Source organism: Microtus oregoni, unplaced genomic scaffold (assembly GCF_018167655.1).
Source record: "Microtus oregoni isolate MIOR12 unplaced genomic scaffold, Mior012 000000F_ref0000247, whole genome shotgun sequence".
NCBI lineage: Eukaryota > Metazoa > Chordata > Mammalia > Rodentia > Cricetidae > Microtus > Microtus oregoni.
The window spans coordinates 1,053,717-1,066,613 of record NW_024543059.1 but is presented as its reverse complement, the minus strand read 5'-3'; the positions used below and the strand labels follow the sequence as shown (position 1 = coordinate 1,066,613).

General features: G+C 51.8%; 1 protein-coding gene across 4 annotated transcripts in view; it reads left to right on the top strand.

Annotated features, from left to right (window-relative positions):
* The window catches only part of LOC121455237 (beta-arrestin-1), a 68,563-nt gene that overhangs the window by 40,033 nt on the left and 15,633 nt on the right, over nt 1-12,897 (top strand). Inside the window, exons 1-7 of one of the 4 annotated variants that reach the window (XM_041662981.1) lie at nt 2,588-2,822; nt 5,442-5,472; nt 7,188-7,248; nt 10,113-10,157; nt 10,813-11,009; nt 11,705-11,764; nt 12,554-12,621. In XM_041662981.1, coding sequence (XP_041518915.1) covers nt 2,767-2,822; nt 5,442-5,472; nt 7,188-7,248; nt 10,113-10,157; nt 10,813-11,009; nt 11,705-11,764; nt 12,554-12,621 — 518 coding nt within the window. In that variant the 5' untranslated portion in view covers nt 2,588-2,766. Of the gene's footprint in view, nt 1-2,587; nt 2,823-5,441; nt 5,473-7,187; nt 7,249-10,112; nt 10,158-10,812; nt 11,010-11,704; nt 11,765-12,553; nt 12,622-12,897 lie in introns of those variants that run through there. The other 3 variants (XM_041663099.1, XM_041662901.1, XM_041663036.1) reach the window with 3 other exon arrangements.

Below are 12,897 nucleotides of genomic sequence, written 5' to 3'. Positions count from 1 at the left end.
AGGTACGAGGACCTGGAGTTTGAGATCAGTCAGAGGTACATAGAGAGGAAGAAAGGAAGGAAGGACAGAAGGAAGGAAGGAAGACAGAAAGAAAGAGAGAGAGAGAGAGAGAGAGAGAGAAAGAAAGAAAGAAAGAAAGAAGAAAGGCTGTTCTTTCTCCTCACCACCTTGCTTTAGCTCTCTTGCCAAAAATCATAAAAATGCCATAATTTGAATATAAATAAATATAAATTGCCGCAAATATATGGGTTTATTTCTGTACTGTTAATTATCTTTTATTGGTCTGTATGTCTTCAATACCATACAACCTTAATCACTCCATCGCTAAAATAACTTATTGTTTTTAATTATGTGTTTTTCTGTGTATGTGTGTGCAGGTGCTTGATGAGGCCAGAGGAGTCAGGCAGCCCCAGGACTGGAGTTACAGGTGGCTGGGAGCCACATGATGTGGGTGCCGGGGTTCAGCTCAGGTCCTCTGGAAGAGCACTATGTGCTCTGAGCCACTGAGCCAGCCCTTTAGCCCCCTTAATCACTGCAGCTTTGCAGCCAGTTTTGAAATCAGGAGTCTAAGGCTTCCAGATTTGTCCTATTCTTTTCAAGATTGTTTTGGCAATCCTGCTCCCTTGAATTCCCCTGTGAATTTTAGGATCGCTTTATGATAGGCATTCCCCGTCTTAGGTTCCAGCTGGTCTGCGGCAGTAGCAAATGCCTCAGAATTTTAAATTTTATTTCGTTTTCGTCTTTCTTTCTTTCTTTATTTTTTTTTTTTTTTGGCAGGATTTCTCAGTGTAGCTTTGGAGTCTGTCCTGGAGCTCGCCCTGTAGACCAGGTTGGCTTCCAAGTCACAGAGATCCATCTGCCTCTGCCTTTGAGTGATGAGATTAAAGGTGTGGGCCACCACCGCCCAACTCAGGATTTCAAATTTTAGAATCATGTATCTGACAAGACCCAAGCCCCCTGTCTATTTTAGCATGTAGCAGAAAATCCAGAACGTTGCTAAATTTGGCAGTAGAAGAAAAGATAGCGTGGCAGACAAAGCAATGCTTTACCCCAAGATGTTGGGACCCTACCAATTCCTTGGAGCCTCTGAATGCTGTGCTGTGGGGCCATGGGTGATGATGGTTACAGATGGGCTTCAGGCTGCTGATCGGATGGCCTTAAAATAGAGAGATCTCTCTGGATTACCCATGGGCCCCGTGTCATCTCAAAGGTCCTTAAAAGGAAAGTGAGGGCAGATCTGAGCGATATAGTATAGTGAGTTCTCTGGCTTTGAAGGTGGAGGGTGGAGGAAACTTCTAGAAGCCAGAGAAAGTGGGAAACAGATCTGCCCCTAGAACCTCTAGAAGGAACCAAGGACTGTTGGCTGCTGACATCTTGATTTTAACCCAGGGATGCCCACTTTGAACTTCTGAAGCACAGAACTATAGATAAATAGTTATTTGAAGCCATTGAATTTGTAATAGCAGTCGCAGAAAATGAGTATGAAGGATTTGGGGACCATGGACAGCCCCTTCTGTGCATTTGGCTGGAAGTGGCATGTAGCATTTGTACTCCCACAGGGTAAAGGGAGATGCTTGGCATCCCACACATCCAGCCTCAGCGAACCAGAATCCTGGTGCCATGGGAGTATCTATTACATCTTTGTTGCCTGCGGCACTTGTTTCTATATTCTAGTCCATTCCATTTCATTAAAAAACAAACACTGAAGATGGGTGTAGTGGCACTCAGGAGACGGAGGCAGGAGGATCTCTGAGTTTGAGGCTAGCCTGGTCTACATAGTAAGTTTCAGGACAGCTAGAGCTACGTTATGAGACCTTGTCTTGAACACAATCAACCCCAAAATATAGTCAGGCATAGGAGCGCACGCCTCTAAACCCAGCACACGGGAGGCAGAGGCAGTAGGATCACTGTGAATTCGAAGACCTGCCTGTCTGTTTTGTTAGTTCCAGGCCAACCAGGATTACATAGTAAGACCATGCTTCAAAAAAAGATCTCCCTGTGTGTTTAATGTATGTGCTTGTGCACATGTGTGAATGTGGAGGCCAGACGTCAGCCACAGGTGTCTTCTATCAGTCTTAGTTTTTGAAACAGGGTCTCTCACTAAACATGGAGCTTTCTCTGAACCCAGAGCTCTTTATGTAGGCCAGATCCTGTGGCCAGAGACCCCCCCCCACCTCAGAGACCCCCCCCACCTCAGGATCTGCCTATCTTTGCCTCCCCAGTGCTGGGGTTACAGGTGCACACTGCCATAATCAGCTTTTATGTTGGCACTGGGGATCCGAACTCAGGTCTCATGCTTTTGAGGCAGGAGATTTATCACAGAGCCACCCCTTTGTCCCCTAATATTTTAAATATAGTTCCTAACCAACCCATGAGTTGCAACCTCTGGTTTGGACAATGCTAATCTCCAGCACCTCTTCTGCTCCGGCTTCATGGACCACAGGCTATATCCTGGGCACAGGTGATTGGGCCAGGGGGTGGGATACCTAGCCAAAGCTGACCAATCAGATTCCTCTCCTGGGAATTTGGAATTGGGCCATTCAGTCAGTTAGCAGCGGGAAGCTGAGTGAGAGGCAGGGTGGAAACAGGGTTGGAGTGTGAGTCACATGCGAGCCCAAAGGATGGAGGAGCAGAAAAATCCCTGAGTAAGCGGAGCGCGCTGGTCCACAGAGACAATGGAGCAGCCGCACAGACAGCCTCGCAGCCAGGAGGACCTGCAGCCCCAGAAGGAGCGGTGGAGACAGGGAGATACAGCTTGAGGCTCCGATGGCGTCCCCATTCCCAGCCCCGGCCCCAGCGCATCCTGCCTGCTCATCCTTCCCGTGAGATTTTGGACCTCCTCTTCTTTCTCTTGAGCTATCCCTAACCTTCACCAGGAAGGACACTGCTGGCCTTTCTCTTTGGGGAGCCCAGCTGCTGTGACGGAGGTTCAGGTTGTGGAGTACAGGCAGGGCTGGGGGTGGGACCAGATGGAGCTGCTCAGACCTTCAAGGCTGGCTGGGATCATGGGTTTATGTTCAATTGGTGCCCGCCATAGGCAGAGAGGTCTGTGTGGTGTTGCCCATGTGGGGTCCATGGAGCCTCTCCACCCCCCCCCCTCCGATAGTTAGGGGTAAGAAGTGGGTGGAGTTTTGAGCGGCGGTGCTTAGGGACTGGCTGAGCCTCATGGGTGACTGCTTCCAGCCTCAATTTCTGCATCTTTGAAATGGGGTTGTCCGTGATCAGCTTTGTCCTGGGAAAAGTACTTAGAGGCATGAGTGGAGAATAACAAACACCGGCCGAGAGTGAGGCAGCTGGTCTTGTTGTTTGAGGAAGCCGCAAGAGTCCTGACTTCCTGAAGGAGGTGGCCCCGGGTGCTGACTAAGGTGGTGACAGGACATTCCCCACTGATGCCTGTGCTTCCTGCCCCTCATCACCCCCACGCTGCCCCTCACCCCAGTCACCTTTCGTTTATTCCTCTCCCTCCTCCCCTCTGGTCTGTTCTTCCTGCCTTTTTGAAACATGGATTTAGGAAGCAGTGGGTTGGATTGAGGCACCAACCAGTCCCTGGAGGCCCAGTCCAAAACGGGTCTGGGTCCTGAGCTAGTCCCTTGTTTGCTGTGCTCCTGGGTAAGTTAATGCATCCCTTGAAGCCTCCCGTTAATTATCTGTGGAGCAGGAGTTAGCATATCTATTTTACTATGAGAAATGATTAGCTGCTCTGGAGCCTTCCCTTCCCCTTTCCCTCTCCTCTGCTGCTGAATGTTGTTCCTCCTGGCCTTTTCCTTTCCAGCAGTCACTAGAGTAGCTTTCCTTCGCTTGCCTGTTTATGCTGTTGGGGTGTGATCTTTCTTTTCCCTCAGAGTCCTGGCTACCAAGGGCTGTAGGCGAGTGAGGAAGCACAGGCTTTTCACCTGTTCTGTTTCCTGGAGAAACATGGAGCTCCTAGCCCCTAGCTTGGAGTTCCTGGTTAGGATGGAGTGGTCTGCATTTCCCCCCCCTTACTTTAACAATGATCACACCCAGGACAGTTGTGGCGGCTTCACACTTCCAACACTGATAAATATTAATGAGGAGAAGAGGCTCCTAGGGCCCCTAGGGGAGCGCTTGGGGAGATGTTGGGCCAAGTTCTCCTTTGTAAGCAATACTCAGACCTGTCAATATTCCCTGAGCCCCAAAAGGGAGGGTGAGGCAGGGCCAAGGCTGTGGAGACCCCACAGAATCACAAGCCTGGATGCCTGCAGACCAGCTTCTGGGAAGGATTGGGGTACACCCTGCTGAACCTGGGGGAGCTATTTCACTTTTCTGGGTCTGTCTGATCTCTCTCTGCTTCCAGCTTTCTTTCCGTGGTTCTCTTTTCCTCCCACCTCTTTATCTTTTATTTTCATACCTGAATCTCTCCTCTCTTCACACCTCCTTCCCTTTTTTCAATACCCTTCACCCCCAACTCCCTAGCTCTCATTTTTTTTTTCTGCCTCGCCTCCATCATGGCTGATAAATTGTGGGCTCCATGACAGTATGTGGGTGAGGGAGACTCAGCCTCCCAGACACAGCTCTGGCAGGGGGAAAGGGTTGCCATGGAAGGCAAGTGGCACTCTTCAAGATCTAGGGACTACATTACCCCCTGACCTCACACCCAGTGCTCTGATGTATGAGCATATGCATCCCCTCCCCCAACCCCCGCATTCCTGTGCCTCTGTCCTTCAGTGAAGCAATGCCCGTTCTTTTATTTATCTGTTCAACAAGTATTTATTGAGCTCTTGCCACCTGCTATCATTTAACACATTCGTTGAACAATAGTGAGGTGTGTCCCTGTGTGCTTGGGATGCACCTGTAGCTAGGAGAGAGTGTCCACTGTTGCGGAGTGGGCGTGCTAGCAGACAGGCAGGGCGAGAGTAAAGTGTATGGTCAGTCAGGGGGTCACTGGCAAGAAAGGAAGAACGGATCAAGAGAAGGACCGGGGGACTGGATGTCAGGGGTTGATGGCAGGAGTGTTGGGAAAGTGGATATCTGGGAAGAGTGTCCAGGATAAGAGAATAGGGTAAGGGAAACTTCGAGCAAAGACTTTGTGCAGGCATCACCTGGTGGACAAGGAACAAGGAACAGGGGCTGGAGAGCAGTGAAGCTGGAGGCTAAGGGAGAGTAGCAGGAGGTGAGACAGGGAGGGGAAGAGGCGAGGCCAGATCACTGGGACCTTGCAGGAACATGAAGGTTTTCCTGTGTGCAGGTTGGGTAGAGTTGTGTCTTCCTCGGCTCGCTCTGAGGACTGAAGGCGGGCTGCAGGCTGCTGGCACTCACCCTAGGAGAGGCAGAAGGAAGGACGCTGTCCCCCACTGAAGCTTTGCGGGTGCCTGTGGGACACTCAAGGCCTCTTTATCTATGACCCTGCCTCAGGGCCGCCTGCAAGAGATTGGCTGGGCAGAGTCCACTAACCTTGGCTTCGCCTTTCTTTCTCTCCACAGAGTGTTCAAGAAGGCAAGTCCCAATGGCAAGGTGAGTCTGTGGTGTGTGCCGGCTCCTCACTGTCCCCACACTCGGGGAGTCTCTCTGTGGATCAGGAAAGGAAGCAGTGTCTCTAGGGAGAGACAGGCTCCACTCACTGTCTAGGGCTGACCCAGCTCTGTTCTCAGGAGCCCTCAGTTCAAATGGGGTGTGTGTGTGTGGAGCTCCCTAGAATCTTTCTGTGTGGGCTTCAGGGAGCCCCCAGATGGGGAGAGATGGACAGGCCTCTCCTGAAGAGACATCAGAGTGAGTATGAGAGACTGAGATAGCTGGCCATAGTGACGCCATCGAGTCCCTTGGTGTGAGAGGTCACCATGTCTCTAGGGCCTCCCAGGGCCCGGGTTTCTCGCTTGCTTGCTTGCAGAGGCTGCAGGATGTATCCTGTTTTGCTCCCTGCTCAGCAAACAGGCAGTACTGACCTCTATGCCAAGTCTGGGCTGGGTCTGTCGGGGGTCGGCAGAGTGCTGAGATAAAAGAGGCATGGTGCTCACAGTGCAGGAATCGGTCATCTCACACAGAATGCCAAGTAGGATGCTGGGATGCCCAGAGACCGGAAGACCTTGCCTGGGGTGTGTGTGTCAGCCATGGCTTCCTCTGGAGGTAACACGATTCTAGGCAAAGCTAGGGGAGAAGGGAGGACTCTAGGGTGGAGTATAAAATCCAAGGAAGAGTGGGACGTCCCAGGCCAGTGAGTCTCCAAGTGAACAGAAGGAACAGAGCTGAGGATGACACAGGGCACATGACAGGTGTCCTGTAGCCAGGCTTAGCGGCTCACACACCTGGGTTACCTTGTGCACATCTGTATCTCCATTTGAAGTTCCTAGCAGACATCAATAATCATCTTTTAACCTTTCCTGCTCAGCCAGGCTGCGTTCTATCTTGGATTCCTTGGCAATCCAGGGCCCCAGGCATCCCAGACCAGTCAACTAGATTTGGTACCGAGAATGAAATCCATCTGTCATCCTTACCCTCCAGGCACAGGAAACTGGTTAAAAGGCTTTCAGAAAGGCCCAGCTGTCTGAAACAGCTGCTTGCTCAGATTTGTATTTTAGGTGTGGCTAAGGAGATGCTAACAGCTGGAGGCTGTCAAGTGTCAAAGGGACTGATGTGGTCTCCCTTGAGGAACCTTTGGGATAGAACGGTCAGGACTGCGGGAAGGTTGAGGAGTCAGGGGCATCTAGGATGGTGCTCCCAGTTCAGTGTTGAGTCTGGAGCCCTGTCTGGCTTGGACTCTTCCTTGCTGACTGGGGGTTGGGCAGGGAGCTCGCTCCCTGATTCCTCGGTGCCCCAGAAGAAGAGATGCCCTCGTGTAAGTAGATCCCTGCCTAGTTCAGGGTAGGGAGAGATGAAGAAGCCCAGAGCCAGCATCAGTATCAGCACTGAGCGCATGGCTTGCCTGCCTGCCCCCAACCGTACCCAAGATGCCCTGCTTTTTTGTTTTGATCTGCTTTTCCTCCAACCCTCAGTGGGGTTTCACTTAAAGACCTCCCTAGGCCTCCGTATGCTTGTCAATAAAATGAGAAGAATAACAAACCTTTCATAGGTGTTTAAATACATTTCCAAGATCTACTATTGTTAATATTTGGTTTGGGGCAAGGGACCACATCTTGCTGTGGTTCCAGTGAGGCTTAGGAATGTATGTAGCTGTCATTGTCTGTGTCATGCTGGCCCACAGCCACTAACATTCTTGTGCCTCTCCTCCCCAGCTCACTGTCTACCTGGGGAAGCGGGACTTTGTGGACCACATTGACCTCGTGGACCCTGTGGGTAAGTGCCGGGCAGAGGGCTGGGGAAGAACCCCACTTCCAGAAGGGTCTGGTACCCAGAATGCATGGGCATGGCTTCCTGATCTAGGAAGCGAACTTCTGGGGAGCTCCTCCCTATTTAAGAGAGAGTCGTCTTTGATGGCTCCAAGGCTGGATGGGGGCCCTGATGAACAGCAGCAACCGCAGCTCATATAAGGCTTGTTGTGCAGCAGCGACATCTCCTACTTTCCAGACGGAGTGAGGTACAGAAGGGGCTCAGCGACTCATTCCGGGTCACAGAGCTAGTGAGGCGAGGGTTTGAATTCCAGCCCCTGGCTCTCTCCTGGGGAAAATCTTCTTAGGACCTTGGAAACAGGGGCTGTCCTCACCTATATGGGGCTCTGCCGGAGAGGCTGAAGCACAGCTGAGATCTGCTCCCAAGGTCTTGGCTGAGTTTGGGTTTCTCACCCTTGGAACTGTTGCCGTCTTGGTTTGTATTATTCTTTGTTGGTGGCATCTGCCTGGTTGGTACACTGCAGGGTATTTGCCTTCATCCCTACCTGTTAGGTACCAAATCTACCCTTACCATCACCACTACAGTTAGGACAATGCTAAATGACCCTGTGGATGTGAATTGCCCAAGCTCAGAACAGCTGCTTCTATAGAAAAACATTGGCCTCAGGCCTCTCTTCATATTGTATGAATCACCCTGGTTTACAAATGGAAGCACTGAGGCCAGAGAGGTTCTCCTTCTCCTCCTCCTCCTCTTCTTCTCTTCTTCTCATTATCATCATCATTATCATCATTTTAAAGATGGCCATGAACGAGTCAGAGTGATAGAAACCTAGGCCAGGGTCAGGTGAAGTGAAGAAACTGGGGTGTGTGACTTGGGAAGGTGTCCCAGAGAAGTCACTATGTTCTTGTGCACTGTCCTGAGCTAAGAGGGACTGTGGTTCCCAAGTCAGAAGGTTTCAGCTCATCGGAGAAGACCCTTGTGACTGTAAGCAAGGGTCTTGGAGGCCTGAGCCCCTGGGGTGTTGGCAGGGCTGTAAGCTTCAGATTCTGGCTTCCTTCCAGGCCCCTTCCTTTATGATCTAAGACAGGACACCCGCCTTGCCTTTCCAGGACAGTGTGTAGGTCTTCTGATGATCCTTCCCTGGGATGTTAAATTTATTCTCAGTTGAGTCCCATGATTACAGTCATAGACATGGCACAGAGGTGATGCCCATCACGGATGGAAGAGTATTCATGGCAGGGTGTGACCCTGAAGATGGATTGAGGATGTCCCTGTTTAGATGTCTTGATAACCTTGGACCAAGATATTCACTGTTTCTTCAACTACTCTGAGTGGTCAGTTATAGGGATAGCATGGAAGAGGATAGTGTGGTAATATGTTAAAGCATGTGTGTGCATGTGTTTATATGTATGTGTGTGTGTTTGTGTATGTGTTTGTGTGTGGTGTGTATATGTGTGTATGTCTGTGTGTGTGTTTGTGTGTGTATGTGTGTATATGTGTGTGTATGTATATGTCTGTGTATGTGTGTGTGTATCTGGGGATGCCAGACAGTGATGCTCTTTGGAACAGTGCTCCTAGCTTCCTGGGATGCTCAGCTAAGAAACGTCCTCTGTGTCCTGGTAGATGCTCTGCTCCCAAGGACAGACCTTGTGAGCGGTGTCAAGGTACTTCCCATCCTCTCCACTGTGTGAGTCACTTTTATCACGGTGACAGGATGTTCACTTATTTGGGTGATGGCTTTAGAGGTTTCAGACCACAGTCACTCAATGTTGTGGAACTGGAGTGAGGCAGAATGTCATGGCAGGGGTTCTGTGGAAGAATGAAGCTGCTTTCCTCACAATGAGCAGGAAGCGGAGAAGGAAGAAGGGACCGAGAGCCAAGTACACCCTTCACGGCACATTGCTTGACATGCTTCCTCTAACCAGGCCCCGTCTCCTAAAGGTTCCACTGAGCTATGAATTCACCTATGGGTTAGATCCCCCATGATCCGGTCACTTCCCAAAGGCAGGACGCTGTTGCTTTGGAGACCAGCCTTTAAGTCACCAGCCTTTGGAGGACACTTAAGAGCCAAACCATGACAGTCATGCTCACTCATGCCAGGAGCTGTCCAAATACTTCCATATGTGACAGAACCTACCCATGAGCACAGTGACACAGACTACCCATCTGTCCTCACATGAGCGTTGAAAGCTGCTGATCAGGGCCCCAGATTCATAGACAACCCCCCCCCCCCCCGCCTCCGTCCCAATATCCAGGAAGCTCTGAAAACCTCACAGTTCCTAAGCCTGATGCAGACTCTGTTTATTACTAAGCCGACCTAACATGACTCAAGGCCATTTACCATAGTTAGGCTCTTGGCGAGATTAGTCATTTAATGATGGCAATTCTGAGAACTGTCCTTATGTGGTTTCGTCACTGTGTGGAGGACAGAGTGTGCTTACACAAACCAAAATCACCATGATGTCCCTAGGCAGCAGACACCTCATACATGCTGTCCTTTGAAACATTGTTCTTTTTTTTTTTTTCGAGACAGGGTTTCTCTGTGGCTTTGGAGCCTGTCCTGGAACTAGCTCTGTAGACCAGGCTGGTCTTGAACTCACAGAGATCCGCCTGCCTCTGCCTCCCGAGTGCTGGGATTAAAGGCGTGCGCCACCATCACCCAGCTTGAAACATTGTTCTACAGTGCATGACCACAGCTGTGTTTTCCCGTAGGGGTATCAGTGGCTCTGATCGTGGGTGTGCACCCTGCAGAGGGGCACCCCAGTGGTCCATGTGCTCTATTTATTACCTTTGGGGTTTGGTGTGAGTGGATGTTTGGGGCTCGGGTTGAGAAGGTCAAGTTGGGGGACTCTGTTCATTGTCTCCCCCAGATGGCGTGGTCCTGGTGGATCCTGAATATCTCAAGGAAAGGCGAGGTAAGCTGTGTTCCTCTTCCTCACAGCATGCCAGGGGGCTCTTCATCCTCTGCTCTCTGGTGACCTCCATGGCTTCTCCCTGTCCATCCGATTGGTTCCGTGCTTACATGCACCAGTGCATACTGTAGTAAGAACTCTGGTCTCTGGCACAGAGCAGCTCTGCCTCGTGCCCACCATGGGAGAACTTATGCCCCTAGCCTTGTCCCATCAATGAGGCAGCAAGGCTTGGCACAGGGGAGAGGGCAGAAGAGCAGGAGAGAGACTCTCGTTTAATAGAAGATAAAGGTAAAAAGTTCTGAGTATAAGGTTAGGGTGGTTAGGGTTGGGCTCTGCTGAGAGCCCATGCCTTTTAGACATAGTCTTCTGTATGCGTCCCTTTCAGGGGTATGTCTCCCTGCCCCTCTCCTAAGTCTGCCAGCCTAATGCAGCCACCACAGCCACCAGGCTGTCTGACTATCCTTCTGCCCCTCTGTACTCCTGGGCTGGAACGACCTGGGCAGGGCAGAACTGCCCAGAAAGCAGTGTACCCTCTCCGCTTGAACCTGGGACAGGCTTGTAGCCTCCAGTAGGCCAAACCCCAGGGCTGCAGCTGGAGTTCTGGGGGGGTTGTGTGCTGCCCTCCCAGGCCCCTCCTCAGTGCCCCTGCTCTTCACAGTCTACGTGACGCTGACCTGCGCCTTCCGGTATGGCCGGGAAGATCTGGATGTCTTGGGTTTGACTTTTCGCAAGGACCTGTTTGTGGCCAACGTGCAGTCCTTCCCACCAGCCCCCGAGGACAAGAAGCCACTGACACGGCTGCAGGAGCGGCTCATCAAAAAACTGGGCGAGCATGCCTACCCCTTCACCTTTGAGGTCAGCTCCCAGAAGCAAGTAAAGCAGGCGTCTCCTCTGGGGTGCGCTCAGGGCAAGCCCATGGGGAAGCCAGGAGGGCAGCTGCTTTGTCTCTCCTGACTGGGACCTGGGTACCATCACTTATATTACCTGTGACGTGTCTTATCTCTGGCCACCGTGGACACGTCACACACGCCCACACCTCTAGGCTGCTCTACTGGCCTTCCTGTATTCAAGTTACTAGAGAAAGGGCGACCCAGGGGTGGTTGCAGCGAAGGAAGGAATTCCGCCTGGCCCTGAGTCACCGTGTATCTCCTCTAAGACAGGCTGCCCACACGCGCAGCTGATCCCTTTGCCACATCTCCGTACCATTCCAAGACTCCATGCTTCTGGAGTTCACAGCTTCATGTTTCCCAGACTCCGTGATTCTGGCGCGGGACTATAGGTGAAGAACAAGCAAATTCTTATCTCCCCCAGTCTGCCCGTGACCCCGTGTACAGTATGATGTGTTATGGCTCGACTGGGAGAGAAAGAGTCTATTTCAGGGGCTCCTAGTCTGATGGGAGAGAGACATCTTGTTTCCGGAAGACCTGGTCTGACAGAGGAGAGATGATGTGTCCCAGGGACTTGATCTAATGGGTGTTTAGGAGTGAGGTGTGCAGGGAAAGACAAGGCAGAGGCGAAAGCTTAGCTCATTTTATTTGTCTCCTGAACAGATCCCTCCAAACCTTCCATGCTCAGTGACGTTGCAGCCAGGGCCTGAGGACACAGGAAAGGTAGGTCACTCCAAGAAGACTATCTCTCTGGTTCCAGACTCTCATGTCTCCAGGGTTCTAGTTTTCTCCCCATGGAGTCATAGACATCTGGAACCTCCCTTCCTGTTGAAGCTGCCTGGGTCTGATATCCCTTGGACAGTCAGTCCCTTGAGACAAGGCTGCAGATGCAGGCTGGCCTTGCCCCCACCTCCGGTGATTTGTCCCAGGTCCTTTGAGTCACTTTTGCTGGCTCTGGCGTTGATTGCACAGGGCCAACAGATTCTGAGGACCTCCCTCTGGCTTCACGTGGGTCCTAGCTGCCTCATTTGGCGACGGGATGGCTACCGTTCTACAGCTGGGATGTCTGATATTTGGAGAATGTGACCCCAGCAGTGCCTCAGGCCCCCAGACTTTAAGAGCTCACACTCCCACCTTCAGAGCAAAGACAGTGACCATGCTCCCCCATATTGTTAGAGAGCAAGGGAGACACCATGACATCCGGCACAGGGTCTTCACATTGCTGATGGCTGTCTTGAGGAGGACATCCGCCTAGACTGAAGCCGGGGTCCCAAATGTGATTGGTGTTGGCTGGTGGGCTCGCAGGAGGAGCAGCTACAGGGGAAGGTCCTGGGTCGGGGGCAGCATTGGGACAAGGTCAACACTGGACCAGGTTTTCAGATCCATATCTAGGACCCTCAAGTGGCAGAGAAGTTTATGTTCTCAGCCAGCACTCTGGCTTGTAAGGGGGGGGAGAGTGGTTGGGGACCTTGGCTTCTCAATGCCACGGGGTCAGCGCGGCCTCCTTCACAGGCCTGTGGTGTGGACTACGAAGTCAAAGCCTTCTGTGCCGAGAACCTGGAGGAGAAGATCCACAAAAGGTACGCAGGATGCCAGCAGGAGAAGGGTGGAAGGACAGGAGGGGGATCCAGAGAGGAGTGATGAGGAGCGGATTGCCCTGTGGGAAGAGTCTGGAAGGCTGTCAGGTCTCAGTGAGCTTCCTGGAGGAGGTGGCCCGAGGGGCCTGAGCCTGTCCTCGCTTGCATCCCTACCTTTGTATTTCCCTCCAGACTGCAGTGTTTTGATGTTAGAAAGACGCCTCCCCCCACTCTCCCCCACCCCCGCCCACTTTAGTTCTCAGTCTGCCCGCAAGGGAG